We start from the raw sequence: 17,547 nt of genomic DNA, 5'->3' as shown, positions 1-17,547 counted from the left end.
CTGAATATAAAACGCATCAGACTTATCTCTATAGACCTAGCTATACTTTTTGTTTAAACATATTTTAATTAGCCTAAGTACATTAAATCTTATTCCAAATTTTATGAGAATGTACATCCTACAAAAATAAATTACAGGCTATCTTTAAGTCCACAAACAGTTTATGTACAATCCCATTGTACTCCTATTCCTTCTGCAGTCTGAAGAAAAAAATTATCCAATCAGAATTTCAATTATGTCAAAATTCACACGGTTTGAACCATTACACTAACCTGCCTAATCTGCAGTAAGAAGCCTGCTTACAGCCTGAATAATTGTATAACTTTTAACTATGCCACTGTTCTATTGCTACATGATGACATTTCATTTGAAGGCATGAGATGATTACAGAAAGGAAATCAGGGAATAAAACTCTCTGATGATGCAAATACTTATATATATATATATATATATATAAAATCACCTTGTGGTTGAATGATCAGAATCCAGTTGTGGGATATGACTGACACATTGTCAGTACAAAGTTAAAAACAATCGTGGGATTACATAAGTCAAAGTAAATTCTAGAATACAGAAGGGGATATATCAACAGTGTGGTCATCAGTAAATTGAACTATAAAATATGACATTCCCACAGGTTGCTCATTTCTCTACATTACACCAAACTGGATCTGATATATCTGAACATACTTTGTACACAGTCTTGTCTTTATACATTTTTGTATATTTAACAACAATGCTTAACCAACATCTTGGATGACATAGACATTTCCAAAGCCTACATCAACCCTAACAAATTACTGTAATCCCTTCAGTGGCATGTCATCTTTGCTGCATACTATTTCAGACTACATTACATATTTTATAACAAAGGTATATGGTATCATTGTCTCTTCCCCCCCCCCCCTTGATAATTTCTGAACCAATATGACACATACACATCTCGTCATTTGAGGTTATTCCTCCCTCATCAATGGTAACTTGTAGGTTATGTACAACATTATCATCACTTAATGTAGGGTGCTAAATTGCATAATCATTCATAAATGGTTCTTGCTTGCTTTCCCATGCAGACTGAAGAATTTTAAGGATGTCATTACATCTTTCAATCAAAAAGTATAGTGCACATCATATTCAGGCTTTGATTTGGGTGGCAATCTTACTTACTCCGGTAGAAGGTCATCAACATTTCACACATCCTTGTTTCCTCCATCAACTGATGAGGTGAAGGACCTCTGAAACACTGACAAACTTCTACCAGGCTACACAGCACTACAACCCAAAAGGCAGTCAACTTTGTATTCACCACTGTGAGAACCTACTTTGCAATTATAGCTGTTTGAAAACAATTAAATAAAACAAATGTATAATTTACTGTCTGCAAGAAACTGAATATTTGACGAGATGCAGAAAAAATTAAAAAATTATGATGCAGCCACAAAGTTTGATGTAGTGAAAATTGCACCTTTGCATTTGAGACTGGGGAGAAAAAATAACACCTTGTTTCAAAATAGCAGTCACTGGCAAGTTAAATTTCCAGGTAGGCACAAAGCTTTCTTTTTATTTAAAGAACAGGGAAAAGTGTGGTTATGTTATGTCAAATGAAGTGTGTATCAGGTGTAATAGTGGTTAATGCTGATTAGATAAATGGCTATCAAGACTCCATGCACACACAATCTTGGCAGTGTATCTATCAGCTTCTTATTTTAAAAATATGGAACCTTACTTCAACAGAGACTCCAAGTTCCACACACAAAGTAAGAACTACCCGTTGCCTACTGCACTCTAACATCACCATGAATGAAAAACTGTAGCATACTTCATAATTGGAAAACATGAAATGAGCAGCATCATTCTATAAACCCACAATGCCACTGATGGGACTAAAACATTTCAATAATAATTTCAGTTTTAAGAGGTATATTTCATCACAATATAATTTCCTCCTTATAACACACATCTGCCTATTATTTACCTGAAAATCGTATGCTGGGGGAAAAAATACTTAACAAAATATCACTCTGAAAAGTGCCTGATATTTGAAGTTTCTTCATTTATTTTTTCACTGTACAAATTTTGGTGTTCTTTAAAAAAAAGGACCAGATTTTTTGCCTTCCTTCCATATAATAAAATTACACTTGCTTATGTATAAAAAATATAAAGAATTATAAGCAATACACTGTATAGATGTTAAAATTAAAAGGTTGTGAGGGAGTGGGCTGAATGTGGCCAAGCATAGAGTACAAGATACTCAATGCTTTAGAGCTCAGTGGTAACTATGTGTACCATCTACTTCATCAGTCACTAATTTTGAATTTTTCCCATGCAGTGTATTAATGAATTTTGCATAATTCTCAGAATAAACTGTAAATACTTCCTTCAACAGAATTAATAAATGAATCTTTGTGACACAGAATTGGTTTGTTTTCTTGAAACTAGCAACCAAATGTTTACTTATTACTTAAACAAGTCACAGCTTCAAAGAGTTAATACATCGACCAAAAAGCCTGTCTTATAAAAAAAATTAAAATTTGCATATTTATGTTATTCCACTATATAGCTTAGTAACTCTGTGGCAATTTTTCACATTCAGGGTAATGACACCATGATGTGACAGGCTGGTTTGCTGATAATTTAAAGACATTAAAACCCCCATCTTTAGAGTAAAATTACCCTATAACAGGCCTGAGGTAAATGTATATAAATCTGTACCTGTGCTTAACAAAGTACCATTCCAAGAAGTCATACAAATAAACAGAGGTAGTGTGCCACACAAACTTACCCTCGGAGCTAAATGAAGATTTAAACTGTGAAGGATTTTTATATTCTGGCCGGTAGGGCTGAAAATGCGTAAAAAATGGAAACCAGGATTTACATATTTCATGAATAACATTATAAATATACTAAGTCTCCTGACAGTCACTTTATACTTAAGAGGAAGACTGCAAACTGGCCCATTGTAGCATGGTGTACACATCAAAGAAATAAAAATGAATTTGCTACAAAAACTATGTGGTATCTCATTGATATAAAGATGGTACAAACACTGGCCCTGTACCAAAGAACAGCCCCAGATTAATTTACTATGAGCTGCACAGATGTGGAAGCTGTTAAGAAAGCAACTTTCCAACAAGTATGTTCTGGATGTGGGTTAAGTCTGAAGTGGGAAAATGCTTCTCATACACTGAACAGGAAAATGTTCCATCATGTCAGGGTAAGTTCGGGAGGTGAGAAAACTCTTTGTTGATATCAGGGAAAAACTGTCGCTGGTCCACATTGATACGGGTCTGACGAGAGAAATTGTTTGGTTGTAACATAACTTCATGTGTCGTGGACAAAACTCTATTTGTCACAGAATGCACTCTTGTGTGACGAGTCAAACCTCCCGACTGGGAAAAACTTTTCAAACACACCGCACATGAGAATGGGTTTTCACCAGGATGAGCACGCCGCGTATGTCGACTCAAGTCCCCTGACTGTGAGAACCTCTTCAGACAGACAGTACATGAGTAAGGCTTCTCACCAGTGTGGACCCTTGTATGCCTTGTTAGATCACCCGACTGAGAGAAGCTCTTCCCACACACTACACATGAAAATGGCTTCTCACCTGTATGCACTCGTGTATGTCGAGTCAGGTGAGCTGCCTGGGTAAAACCCTTCCCACACACATCACAACTAAATGGTCTGTCTGTAGCATGTACATGATCATGATGAAGTAGTGGAGTGGTGTTGGTGGTGGTCTGCGTGCCCTTCATGCACATGACACATGGCGACGGTCTGTCAGCCACGTTGTCCATTGTAGAGACAAGTGGAAGAAGGAAGTCTTGCCACAGCTCCTGTACATGTGTTACTTCCCCCCAGAATGATGGCCGGCTTCGTGATGTATTGACTGGTGTGATTCGCTGCAACTCACCCCACATGTGTAGATGCTGTCCTACAGGACTGCCTGAACTGGATGGCTAAAGCCACGAGCTGTCTTTAAAACATTGCATCAAAATCAATGTAACATACAAAAAAAAGTTATTTTACACATGTTATGTAAAACTGCCTTTTCAAGTGTGCCAGATTATTAATATTTCCATCATCTTGATCATGCCCACAGTAACCACATGAGATTCTATAAAGTAGCCTCATATAAAATAAATACTTTCTATATCAGAAGATATGTTGCTCATTAAACAAACAATTCACACTGCTCTATTACAGATAGTCAGAACACACTGTAAACCTGTGCACCGAATAATATGAAAGGGTTTTAATACTGTATAATAATGTATTTGAATTACTGAAACGTGGATTCTTGGCTATTGTATTTCATTCCTGAATTATCAATCAAGAGTCCAACTCTTGTTACATTTACAGTTCTTAGGTTATGTTTGACCTCAGCAACATTATTGTGCTGATATTTACCGAAACAACACACACCATCTTCCAAACAAAAATATGATGAACGATTGATATTTATTTCATATATTTTAATGTTTGCTTCTGTTCACTACTTCTTTAAATCACACGTAAACTCATAAGCCTTCGTTATATACAAATTACTTCACGGTATATTCAAAACAAATGGTTACAGAATCAAATTAGCCGCGGAATTATCCAAACAAAACTAGAATCAGATTGAAGAACGCTAAATGCATCTAAATAATACGATATTTAAAAATCATATTACAGCAGAACTTCTCTCAATGCCAGACATTACCATATTTTTGTATTAAGTATTTTCACTTACCACTTGCGTCTTAAAGACGTTAAGCGCCATATTACACTTTTGATGAATGCTCGAACTGAATATGAATTACCGACTCACAGGCCCTTACAACTTTTTTAGAACGTTACAGATTGTAATTACCAGAGAAACTTTGACAAGGGTCCGAAACAATGTACATTATAAATGATACATTGACATTAACCTAGAAAGTTTAATTGCTGCACCACCAGGACCATAACTTTGCTGTCTTTCTTCTTAACCTGTCTGGAAATCATTGAAAATTATTTCTTTTCCTGACCACAACATAATAGAACAGAAAGATTACACTAAACAAACTGCAATGATATTATTATTAAATTGCCCATAAAACTACTAAAATAGGTGTCTATGAACACCGTCAAGACAATTCTGATTCTTTTTTTAAACTATTTGGCAACAATTTTTATTCCAAGACACATTAATTTCAGCAGTATTAAAAAGCTTTTATAAAATGACTGTTCCCATTCCAAAATTAAATTCCATGTAGTTATACAGCACTTACGGTGCAACATCTCACATGTAGTCAAGTACAAGTTTACTAATGTTAAAGAGGTACATGCTGCCTCCATTATTACCCTGATGATAGAGACAGCAAACACCTCATAAACATCAGTAAACTTAGCACACTACAAGGTACAACAACCCAGAAGACAGCCATCTTCAAGACGTCACAGGTTTAAAACAAACAGGGAATCAGGGAAAGCCTCAGTCAGGATTTAAAGATGAAGGGATTTTACAGTTAAACAATATTTAATAGAAAATGAAAATAAATCATGCAGTTTACTGCTGTTAAAGATAAACCTGTGTGAATGCCTCCAATCTGAACACACAATATTTACATTAAACATTTTTCTACAAAAGTATTGTTTTCAAACTAAATTTCATCACAATTTAAAATGCTTAACAAATTACTTTCTCTAAAAAATTGTCAGTACACTTACGGGAAAGTCCTTGAAATTCCAGGCTTCTCTGGTCATAACAATCTAGGGTGGCAAGAAATCTAAAAAAATAGTTTTCAAAATTGTATTGACAAATCATCATCAAATTTATTGTCTTCAACATTTTTAAATTATTAGTCATCATTTCCACTAAAAGGAAACATTTTTACATAAAATAGCATATTTAAAAAGAAGGAAACACACATACTGATTACATTACCTTATTACATAATAACATTCTGAATCATAGCATACAAAAACAAATGATTACAATGCTTGGCTTGGCGATTCATACCACACTCATATGATATGCAGACATTTTATATCACCTCATCTTTGTATGCTCTAGTTCTCATATGTATTAGTTATGAAAGTCTAAGGCCTAGATTATATGAATTATATACAGTTTCAATGCGTAGAATAAGAGATGAGCCGAGGTGGTAGTAATGTCCTTCATACTCATTTCTCAGCTTCTATTTGAAAGCTCTAAATAAAGTTTGGCTGCAGGCAGTACTTTAACATTACACTTCACTTTTTATGTAGGCTCCATGATTAATGTTCTGGGACCTACAAGTGACTTAACGGAATGAATGCGTGTTTGTGCACACCTCAGTTGGAGTACTGAGAAAATAAAGAGAAATGAGTAGCTAGAAATTAACACTAAAGACCAACCACTGCATTCATTACTTTTAAAATAAAAAAAATTGCACAGAATTATAAAAAAATTTATTCTTACATACAACCCTTTAGTTTAGTGTACAATCCACGCTACAGACTTGAGTCAAACACCTCTGGCAGAAAGAAAGAGAATACATGATAAAAACATGGCAGCACAAAATCATTACAAGGAAACAGTTATGGCACACAACTAACTATATTTTATAGCACCTGTGTGTGTACCTCTTCAACCAAAATAAAAAATATACATATCAAATTGGAGACCAGAACACATTGGCAGTAAATTCACATTTCATATGTTATTTCTAACATACAAATGTAATGATAGGAGGAATCGCATTCGGGGCTCCGGCAGTCGAACTATTTGTCCCAAAGGCACCGATAATCAAGCACTATTTAAACAAAGGAGCAACACACATTTCAGTCATCGCATCTACTGCTTCATACTTACTGCCTAAAGATTTTGTCCTTTTACTGTGTATAGGAGCCTTTACATGTAACTGGGAGTGTTGCACCATGAGCAAAGATCGCTTTTCCTTTCCTCTGTCTGTGAGGTATACATTTTCAGATCTGTTTAACAGAAGAAAGTTAAATGCATAACAATGAAAACGTGTATAGGACTTGTAACTGCTAGAGACTGCCTTAATAACACAAAAACCTGGTGCATGATGCCAGGTCTTGACAAGTTTCAGTCTCAACGTCCTGTCTATGATGACATGAAGGTGGTGATAATATTAATTTTTAAGCACATTACTAGGTATCTAACGTAAAAAATAAAATATAAGTCACATACAAAAAATACTTGGTTGAAAAAGATACACACCAACATATATAGAAACATAAAGTGGTAAACAGTAACGCCATATAACTAGTATGGACACCATCAATGTAAGTTCAGACTGTGGAGAAGAAATTTCCATCTATTAGATGACAAGACAGAAATTGTTCTGTTCCTTCCGCCATTCTGTGGTTTCATATTTTACAGGGAACTTGGTCTATACTGTGGAAATTCCACATATGAACACATTATTTTTTTACATTATTTGTTTTGAGTAGCTTCTTGTTTTGATTGCTTATTTATGCACACGGCCCTCTAAACCTTCCAAAATGTTGTTGTCAGCAAAATCAGGGTCACTGAAATAGAAATACATATGCATAAACAAATACACATATATATCTAACACACTGCATTTATTATAATTACTGCTGCCCTTAGATAGTTACCTCCCGGACTGAGACACTGAATTATCATGTAGGATCCTCCAAAACATTGTCACAACCCAGAAAATCGCAATCTTAACTATCACTTCCGCAAAAACCCAAAATATCACCGTTGCCTTACTCATATTTTGTGATGTACATTCCACATGTAACTGTTATTAGAAGCAAAGTTTTCAATGCAGGGTTGTAGACAATAAATAACATGCCCAGTCCAGTTACAGAAGCAGTCAGCAACAAGAACATGCATGTCAACATTAAAATAATTTGGATAATACATCCAGATTTGCCCTGAAAATAATAAGACTACTAAGAAGCTCAGTCATTCTTCTAAGAGGCTGGTATTTGTATACTTCTTGAAACATCAATATGGAGACAAAATATTGTTTTTACATTTTGCCTATTGTAAACTGATAAATATGAGCATTTGACGTAGAAAAAATCATATCAGAAATTGCAGACCACAGATCTGTATAGAGGAGAATTACAAAGACAGTTTGGGGGTTTGGCACAATTTCTAATATATCTGAACATGTCTAGGAAACACCATTTCATTTTCATTCTAAAATTTATATATAACCATTTCATTGTACAAAATATATTTCGTGAAAGTTTGTTACTTTAGCATATTCTTTATCAAAAACACTAAATATTTCATATATTTACTGTCTCACAATACATATATACACAATTCTGCATTAACTTCAAGTAGGAATTTGCTTGCATAAATACATTTTACACGCCCATGCATCTACCTAAATCCTAATTTTATACAATTCAAAAATGAAAATTAGAAAAGGATCCCGGAACAATATCCATGTTCACGTACGGAAAATACGCACCAAAAAGGCAATATAAAGTATATAATTAGACGAATTATATAAAACAAACTATTGTGGACACGTGTAACTGAAGCAAATGTACAAGAGCATAACTCGGTGTTCAAAAAAAAAATGTTTCTGTTAAAAGCTTCACATTTTACACGATTCTCTTTGATTTTAATAAATACCGCACAGTCTTACAGACAATTATACAAACCTCTTTGTCATTAATGTTAGACAAACAAAATTAAAACAAACAATTGGTATCCAATTCACTGGCACATTCATGTTCATTGGAGCCTACGAAATAAAGGAAATGGTGAAATCACGACGAGTTCAAACCAGAAGAGTAGTAAAAACGGGTTAAGTATCAGTATCTGCATTGAAACTGTTATGGTCTGAGCTCTAGAAGAAATTTTCTGAATTGGTGGTATCACAGGTGATGGGCGGTTTGTTTCACTTGCAACATTGGTGTAAACCAAAGAGGATGGAATCCAGCGTGTTCTGATTATGATGGTAAAAAAGAAGATATACACCAATAGTGATAAGCAGAAGCAAGAGAATGGATTTCAAGAAAGTTGTTCCAAGCAGCGTAAAAAGATAGACAAAAAATAACATTAGTACATGAAACATAAGTCTACTGAAAAGTATTCAATATTGTTACCGCTCAATTCAAATTATTTACTGGTTACATGTAATCACCTGAATACTTACACAGATAATCACCTATAAATGCGATTTCAAACTCGAACTTTTTTAAGATGTAACAGGACATAAAATCAGTATGACAAAGTTAACTTCTATATTATGCATCAACGCACTATAGTACACATATCTCTTCTATCATACAGTATTCACAATGAGGCAAAAGAATAATAAAAAAATTGTAAAAAGCTACTGAAACCAAATAATTCACAGTGAAATTTACTTCTAACCTTGTGATCATGAATTCTGCAGACCCTACCTAACAATTTTGGTGTTATATTTCTTCTGTTATTAAATTTAGTGTTCGAATCCATTAAATTGGAATTTCACTGCTATTACACTATGCACATATATATTCCCTTCATATTATTCCATTCACTATTCAAATCTGCTATCCCCTGGAAAAACATGAAACTCGCATTTCACTGAAATCACTATGGTAAAACCTTGTTAATTCAAAGTTAATGGTGAGTTTAACAAATCTGTTTTGTTTTTTTCCCACTGCATATTTTTAACCTTCTAATCATGGGACAATACTAGTGATGTTTTGTGATGGACACTTAAACAAAATGTAGTTGTCTATATTCTAGGACCATATCTTAACATAGCCGTTACAGATTTAAAATAGTAGATAAAAAAAAATCCACTTCCAACCATGGCCCCTCCCCTAGAACAACAAGCACTTGACCATATCATAATGTTTCTTTTGTTTTCTTGCTTTCTTATGCTTTCATATCTTAGCAGTGGCATGAAAAGGGCGTCTTATTGAGTTCCCATTAACGGCCAACATATAAAACATAGTAAAAGTAAAGTTGTCCTACTACACACCACATGAGAATTTTGGAGAGAGAACGATAACATCTACTCATTCCTGACTTCAAAATTAGATGGGGGTGACTGGTCAGTGTCATGTTTCAGCCACGCTTTACCCCTTGAAAAAGGGCTCCAGTATCCATTGGCTAGGTAAGCCCTAGACCCAGTCTGGAAACAAGGCCTAAAAGAAAAATTCTTTGCCCATGCTGAGAATCAAACCCCAGTCACCCAGTCTGTAGTCAGACACTGACTGAGTTACCCAAGCTAATTTATAAAATGTAGTACTTAATACAAAATATTAACCTCAACAAATTCTATAAATTTAATCCAAATATTTCTTGACCTGTTGACTAATACAAATAGAACGTGTATTTAAGCCTCCAAAAAATGTGACAAGGTCAAGAGTACTGTTTTTAAATTTACCTTTGAATGGCAGTTCTAGGCACAATATTTCAACAAACAGCAGTGCATAACAACACTTACTTGGTGCAAGGTAAAGCGTTTACACTGTAGAGAGCATTCTCTCTGAAGTTCAATCCTGAACCACTTGTATCTTGGATAAGTAAAGAGTGGATACAGCCCACAAAACCACGTAAGTATTTTCCGCCAGTCATGTGATCGAAGTCAGGTAATCCACCTGCAATAGCCAAACATCAAATGTGAAAATACTTGGAATCGGATCTGAGGCATTAATTTTTTTTTAAAGGATTATGCAAGATATGTGTTCAGCAATTACTGTACTTTAATTTTTAAAATGAAAGAAAGCAGTATTATAAATTTACTGTCAAAGCATGATTTTTATGATGGGTTTGTGATTTCATGAAGTCAGGCCAAATTACACAGAATTTCTGATGTCTTGATGTACCAGCTGTGTAGTAGCCCAGATCAGGCAGTTTGACCAAACACAAGATGTGAATGCCCACACTTACCAATATAAATATTTCCACGAGTGTTGAGCATCTTGAGAACGCCTTGACTCTCCCCAAACTCTGTGATACTGTCCAGCTCAATACTCCCATCGCTACCCTGTCTCTTCAGTACCACATGGTGGCGCTTACCATCATCCACTCTCGCGTCTGCCTGGGTCTGAATCTGAGCTGGACCTGACCCCAGTTCGTAGCTGAACTCCAGTAGGCCATTCACAACTACAGTCACAAGTAATGAATGTTGGTCATATTCAGAATTTCTGAATGTTATTTATCTCACATGTCTCAATTAGTTCCACATTTCTCAAAGAATTTTTTAATCCAGAACATGTTTAATAAAAAAAATTCTGCACCGTCAAATTCAACTGGCCACTAAATCATGAAGTCCCTAATTCTGTAATTTATTACGATACTAGTTCACCTCTTACCTACTGATATTTAAATATCAATATAACATTATCCAGATAATTTCCTCCATTTGTAAGTCATCTGCAGATGAGTTTACTCACCAGCTAGAGCAACATAATCTTGTGTCCTTCCGTCAGTATCTGATGTCTGCCCATGCCAGAAGATAAGACCATTAGGCTCAGTGGTTGAGAATTCAATGGTAATCACTTCATTCTCTGTGGCTGTCTTGTGCGGTAATAAAGAGTTGCTCAGCTCAATGTAGCCATCACCTTGGAAACTGACTTCTGATGAAAATTCTGCAGCTGTTGGTAATGAAATATAAACACACAAATTTACAGTATAATCGGCGCAGTAGTTTTTGGCCGGTGGAAAAGCTAGTGGAGCTGGCAGATGGGCCTACTCTGTGTACCTGAGATGGCACGGTCAGTGTATTTCTTTTGTTTGGCGTTCAGTCTGATAAACTCCTCGGTGAAGTCAGTATTATACTGTCGCACAAGTAACTCGCTCCTAGCCTATGTATGTACCTTTACATAAATATTAAAGCTTTTATTTAAACTTTCATTCGGGTAACATTTCATGTACCACTCTGTACATTTATGTCAATGTTCCTCAGTAGCAGAAAAATTTGTCCTTCTATCATTGGATAATCCTTAAATCATGTTCAGAGCCACAAAAGAAGGTCGTGTGTTTTGCAGGTGGCTCATGGGTGGCAGGTTACTGACCCCTGCCTTACAACCAAAATAAGAGACTTATCCGATCCTGTTAAACTTACCCTGTTCACAGTTGGTGCCCCCATAGCCAGTTGGACACCTGCATTTATAAGAATTAGGGGTTCCCACACACTGACCGCCATTGTGACACGGATGAAGAGCAGCACAGAGATCCGTCTCCATCTCACAGTGCTGTCCACTGCAACACAGCAAACAGATCTATAGTCTCTTACATGTCTAAAACAAATTAATTACTACATCTCTGCTAATAGAATTCATTGGTTCATTCATGGTAGGACATTCCTCAAATTTTTCCTTTACAGACTACAGCCCCCTTCTTTAAAAGTATTACAACATACGGAAAATTTCAGATGTGAATCCACATTAATTTCATAAATTAAATACAATGATCAAAAGTAGGTCCAGGTATAAACTTGAAATTACTTATTAAAAGTGTAGTATTTGTTTAAAAGAAACGTGACATGTTCCTTGAATAAAGGCTGAAGTAATACAAATTGCATATACATGACAGTTAAAACATACAGATTTTTATCAAGATGCAACTGAGCCTAGGAGCTGCCCAGTGATGTTAGCTTACTGCATATTATAATTTACAACTCCTCAGGTGGTGCCAGCCTTAAATTTGGATCATTGCTGGAACATGAAGTGAAGCATGACTTTCTTTAAACTATAAACTTGTATTTTTAGGAATTCAAGGTCAAAGATCAACTATGGTGATCATGACGATGATCTGTATTAAATTTCAGGGTGTGACACCTCACTGCAACTAGAATGTCATTACCTTCATAATGAGCCCACAATTAACTCCCTAGTCCAATTAGTGCCAGAGTTAGAGCAATTCTTACAAGCTGCGTCAAGCCAATTAATGCTAATTTACAAATTTGGAATACCCGTTACAAATGAAACAGAAGGGACAGCTAAAACTTTTTAATGATATCTACAGAGTCTACAAGTTCAAAAAAATTCAAAATTGCACCTCTGTGTGTTGAACAGACATGGAATGACCCATTCACCAACAAATTCTCACCTGAATCCTTCCTGACACGTGCAATTGTAGTGTCCACTCGAGTCTGTCAGTCGGCAAGTGCCACCATTGAGACAGGGGTTACGATCACAAGGCGAACTAGTTACATAATGATTTCTACTATACAAACTGCTACAGTCTTGGACATTGGCCGCATCCACAACTGAACTGATAATGTCCAGTTTCTCACCTGACAGTTGAATCTGGAAAATAAACAGTACTAAAATGAAAATGATTTCGATTCAAATCTTTGGGCAAATATCATCTTGAAACTATGTGCAAGTGTTAAAGAAATTACATTAATAAATACAATCAGGACTCCATGAAGATGCTGATAAAAATGCAGGGTCGTGTATAATTTCCATTTCCTTATGTGAAATACCAGGAAGGGGCCCAAATACGATAAATGATCGAAGTCCAGTTTGGACTGTAAAGGCATTTGATGGAACAAATTTTAAATGCTACTGCAGTCAAAACTGGACAGCGATGTTAAATTTGTCCTCTATTACCCAAAGGTAGAGAAAAGTAAGTTAAATTACTAGACAACTTAAATGGAATACTGGGTGAATGGACAGTCGGCTAAGAAAACAGTACATTTTTCTCAGAAGGCTACAGAATGAAGATGAAAGGGAAAGTGTCTAAATAATTAACAGAAGAATTATCAGCAACAGAAAAGCTGAGATGATAATTTCAAAACATCTATCTATCTATGTATCTATAACAATGGTACACAGTCTGATTTTCATTTAGTTGTGTCTCCATACCAAAATTAAAAATAAAATTATTCATTAAGAATAACGAAACAATCCTTTGAAAATGAGGAAAGATTAAAAAAAAGTTGTTAAATCTTATGAAGATTTCCTAGAGACAGATTTCTTGACAAATGCATGAAATTTTCCAAAGTCATATACCATGGTAATAAGTGTGGGAATTCAAAAAACAAATTTCAAACGGAAAAATCTTCTTACTCGAAAGCTTTACATTTGGGAATGAGAGTAATATCTATAAAACTATATAAATGACCAGCTGAATAATGAAATCCATTTTCAACGAGTACCTTCCACTATGTATGTAGTTCATTAATGGGCCTGTAACACTCTTACTGTTACAGATGGAACAATTCCACAAGGTGGAAGGTTACTTCACGTATGTTAAGAACATAAGAGTTCTGTAAACACAAAGCTTGCTTTCAAATTGATTCATTTAATATCTGATCAAGCTGTCAACTTTAGCCAACAATAAAGTTATTTCCACACATTATACCTCTCTTACACAACCACTGAAACCTTTCTTCACTCCAACACCATCAGCAAGGCGTATGCGTTGCTCATCATAACCTCCAACATACAATGGCGTCTTGAGGTTAAGGCCACGTGTATGACCAGGGGATTGGCCAACTATTGGTGAATCATCATTAACTGTAATTTGACCTTCTCGGAAACTACGGCCCACAGAAACTGATGTCCATTCTCCAGGTGTTATATCACGCTCACTACGAATCACAGCTGGGCCTGTTGGGAAAAATTTATAAGTACCATATATGCCTTAAGACAAACTTTCATCAACTTATCATACAGGCTAAATTATCAGTAGCTGAGAGCTTGTTCTAGTGATGAAGATGAAAAGATATATTTCAGGCATAAATTATCGCAAGACAGATACAACAGAACCTGTAAAAGGTTTAACATCTAAAATACGCAGGTGCTTGCAATGTAGCAGCTCTATTCCCCTTCTGCACTCATAAATGTACCATGCAATCTATCCTCAACATAAGCACCAATATCCATCATGCTTGACTGTACAAGTGCACCATTTGTGATGTAGAAAATACTGAAATCAAGTTCTGATGAAGGAAACTCTGTTAGAAATGAATGCAAACAAAACTATGGTGGCACCTATGATGCGGTTTAATTGAGTCTGTGTTTGGCGGGGGCATGGAGTCGGGCAGTCACGGTTGATGAATATGACAGGAATCTTCAGTTGCCATGAAAGTGTTTTCACATTTAATTAACTTAAAAACAAATTTTGCACTTTTGATTGATTCCTGTCAAACATAAAAAAGTTATGTATGGTTTGAGGTTTTCACAGCAGTGAGTATGAAGATTTCTGTCTTCTGGGTTGTTACGCCGTGTAGTATGGTAGAAGTTTACCAACGTTTCGAAGGTCATACTGCCTCCGTCATCAGGGTGATGAATGTCATGTTGGTAAACATGACACAACAACCCAGAAGACAGAAATCCTCACAAAAAAGTTAATTTTTCATCAACTCTGATGGGTCATATTATGCTAGTAGAAAAATAACATTTGATATCAACTTACCTGAGCCAGTGTCAAACCTGAACTCCAATCTCTTGTCCCGAATTGCTAGGGATGTGAAGTCACCTTGACCGTCTTCACTCTGTGCACAGTACATCAGCAGTCCATCTTGAGCATCTACAGGATTGAACTTAAGAGCCATTTTTAACCTAGACAGAAAGAAAGTACAGAATCTGACCATGAAAAACAAGTCATTTTTTGAAATGACAGATCTGTTTATGATCTTACCTGCGAACAGCTTTAGGTGTAGGGTAGGATACGTAAGCACCATCTGCAAAGGCTGGTTCTGAGATATCAATGTCATTTTCACAGTGTGCTCCATGCTTGCCAAACGGACACAGACACTCAAAACCTTCATCTCTGTTGATACAACGCCCAACCCCACACGCTCCTGTTAACACCATTGGATTGCAGGTTATTAGGTACAGATCACTTTAATACATAAAACAATGTAACATTTACCTGATAAGAAACTGTGTTATCTATATTTATCATACTCACTAAAACTGTTATACCTGAATTTGTCACAATGTACATATTTATACTTTGGGCAATAATAATAATAAACCAAATGTTGTATTTCTGGGAGGTCCCAGATTCGTCTTGGCCATAACATTGACTATGGAAAATTCTAGGACAATATCTGAACACTGCTTATGACTTATTCTTGTTCCTGTGTATGGTTATCAATGAACCAAATAAGTAGGACCAAGACATTACTTTTCATATTTAAATGTGTTAGCCAAGTTAACATGAAAACTCCACTCATGCTATTAAACCTTAAAGTTCATTACAATTTCACAAAAGCCCACATCAGTCCCTATCACAAGCCTCGTGAATCCAATAAACACATTCATCTCTCCTGCACAGTACATGCCCTCTCCATCTCAGAAAAGAACCATCCAAGTCTAAGGTCCTGTGTAACATTCTGCAAGATGCTACAAAACCATTTACATCTGGGGCCCATCTCTAGCATCTGCAACTTGAGGATGTATCATTTTGTCAAGACAAGGGGACTATTTAAAATGGCCTCACTTCTGTAGCCAAACTTCTCACACTAGAGGAAAACGCATTTTGACGTAAAAAAAAATACAGATTTTAATCCTTACATCAATGAATACCACTATCACACACAAAATAAACTTTGTATATTGCATAGTGCAATGACTACTGAGTTAGAAGAACCACATCACAGACTAAATCCCATACAGAAAATGACATATAATTCCTTCAAAAACTGAACAAATTGTAGTTATGATCAAAAGGCCTACATTGCAACAAATTCACACTTAGATATACAGACTGTAAATATTTACTGTCAAAATTCAATATAAATTCATTCTCTTTTAGGTATATTTTGATTGCTTCAGACAAGTGAAGGCAGACCTCGAAAGCATACACCAAGAACTCACCTGGAAAGCAAGCCTCACCAACCCGGTCACAGTTGAGCCCACTGAAGCCTGGAGGACAGATACACGAGTAGCCCTGTAATTCTGTGGCTTCCTGGCAGACCCCTTGATTCAAGCATGGGTTCACTGCACAAGTCTCACAAGTTGTGACACCATGACTCAGTGTGGCATCACGCACCAATTCATGATGGACTGATCCGATAAGAAGGCGACTTATGCAACCTGCGAGCAGTAATGCATACATTAGTATCTCTTATATGAATTCAGACTAGTGATGTGCGAACAGAGTTTTCTTAAAGTCGAGTCGAGTTTGAACCGAAAAATGACACAGCAGATAGACATATCTTATTTTTATACACAATCAACCTGCTTTTCAATGAACTTGGTCGAACTGTCCAAATGTTTCGTGATTCCATCAGAATAAAACATATATAGTTATGCCTTAAGCTATTCTTCCACAGGTCCTTCCATTTCATAACCAGAGAATTTGTGATTTCATATTCTTTCCTTCACCAAATCAATTTGTAAGGCACCAAATTATAAATGTGTGGTGAATGTAGTTGTTGTTGTTTCTTGGCCCTAGAACCCAGGTGTGGGTTTTCGCCGCCTCCATTTCGGAGGTTACCTAGTCTTTGAATTGTGCATTTGTGAGTAGTGAGTGACCAGCACGCAGACTCTGTACAATTTCTACTCAATCCTGATTTGACTGCTAGAGCCATCTAGCAGTGAATTAGGAGAGACTTGGGTGAGAAATGACCGCTGTATTTTGCTTACGAAACATCTCATTCATGCTCGTAAGGTTCTCTT

General features: G+C 35.9%; 2 protein-coding genes across 33 annotated transcripts in view; both read right to left on the bottom strand.

Moving 5' to 3' along the window:
- Positions 1 to 424: 424 nt before the first annotated feature.
- On the bottom strand, positions 425 to 4,899 carry LOC110833381 (uncharacterized). 5 transcript variants are annotated; one of them, XM_087345658.1, is made up of 2 exons: positions 4,736 to 4,899; positions 425 to 3,972 (listed from the first exon to the last, which is right to left on the bottom strand). In XM_087345658.1, the coding sequence occupies exon 2, from the start codon at positions 3,918 to 3,920 to the stop codon at positions 3,210 to 3,212; it is 711 nt and encodes a 236-aa protein (XP_087201784.1). In that variant the 5' UTR covers positions 3,921 to 3,972; positions 4,736 to 4,899; the 3' UTR covers positions 425 to 3,209. The 5 variants fall into 5 exon arrangements, with proteins under 5 accessions (XP_087201784.1, XP_087201782.1, XP_087201780.1 ...); XM_087345656.1 differs by having other exon boundaries at positions 425 to 3,976; positions 4,736 to 4,898; XM_087345654.1 differs by lacking the exon at positions 4,736 to 4,899 and adding an exon at positions 4,411 to 4,587 and having other exon boundaries at positions 425 to 3,976.
- Positions 4,900 to 5,774: 875 nt separating this feature from the next.
- Positions 5,775 to 17,547, bottom strand: part of trol (terribly reduced optic lobes) — a 363,907-nt gene continuing 352,134 nt past the window's right edge. For 24 of the 28 annotated variants that reach the window (XM_087345596.1, XM_087345587.1, XM_087345603.1 and 21 more), the window contains 10 exons: positions 16,744 to 16,962; positions 15,560 to 15,722; positions 15,335 to 15,480; positions 14,279 to 14,526; positions 13,019 to 13,218; positions 12,033 to 12,169; positions 11,362 to 11,562; positions 10,856 to 11,071; positions 10,410 to 10,563; positions 7,520 to 8,912 (listed from right to left, as the gene is read on the bottom strand). In XM_087345596.1, coding sequence (XP_087201722.1) covers positions 8,699 to 8,912; positions 10,410 to 10,563; positions 10,856 to 11,071; positions 11,362 to 11,562; positions 12,033 to 12,169; positions 13,019 to 13,218; positions 14,279 to 14,526; positions 15,335 to 15,480; positions 15,560 to 15,722; positions 16,744 to 16,962 — 1,898 coding nt within the window. In that variant the 3' untranslated portion in view covers positions 7,520 to 8,698. The other 4 variants (XM_087345586.1, XM_087345592.1, XM_087345597.1 and 1 more) reach the window with 3 other exon arrangements.

Source organism: Zootermopsis nevadensis, unplaced genomic scaffold, assembly GCF_977971745.1.
Source record: "Zootermopsis nevadensis isolate Lab colony 2312 unplaced genomic scaffold, Znev_1.0 Znev_ptg000009l, whole genome shotgun sequence".
In the NCBI taxonomy this organism is placed as follows: Eukaryota; Metazoa; Arthropoda; class Insecta; order Blattodea; family Termopsidae; genus Zootermopsis; species Zootermopsis nevadensis.
Note: the sequence above shows the minus strand (reverse complement) of the source record. Positions and strands in the feature narration are given on the sequence as shown.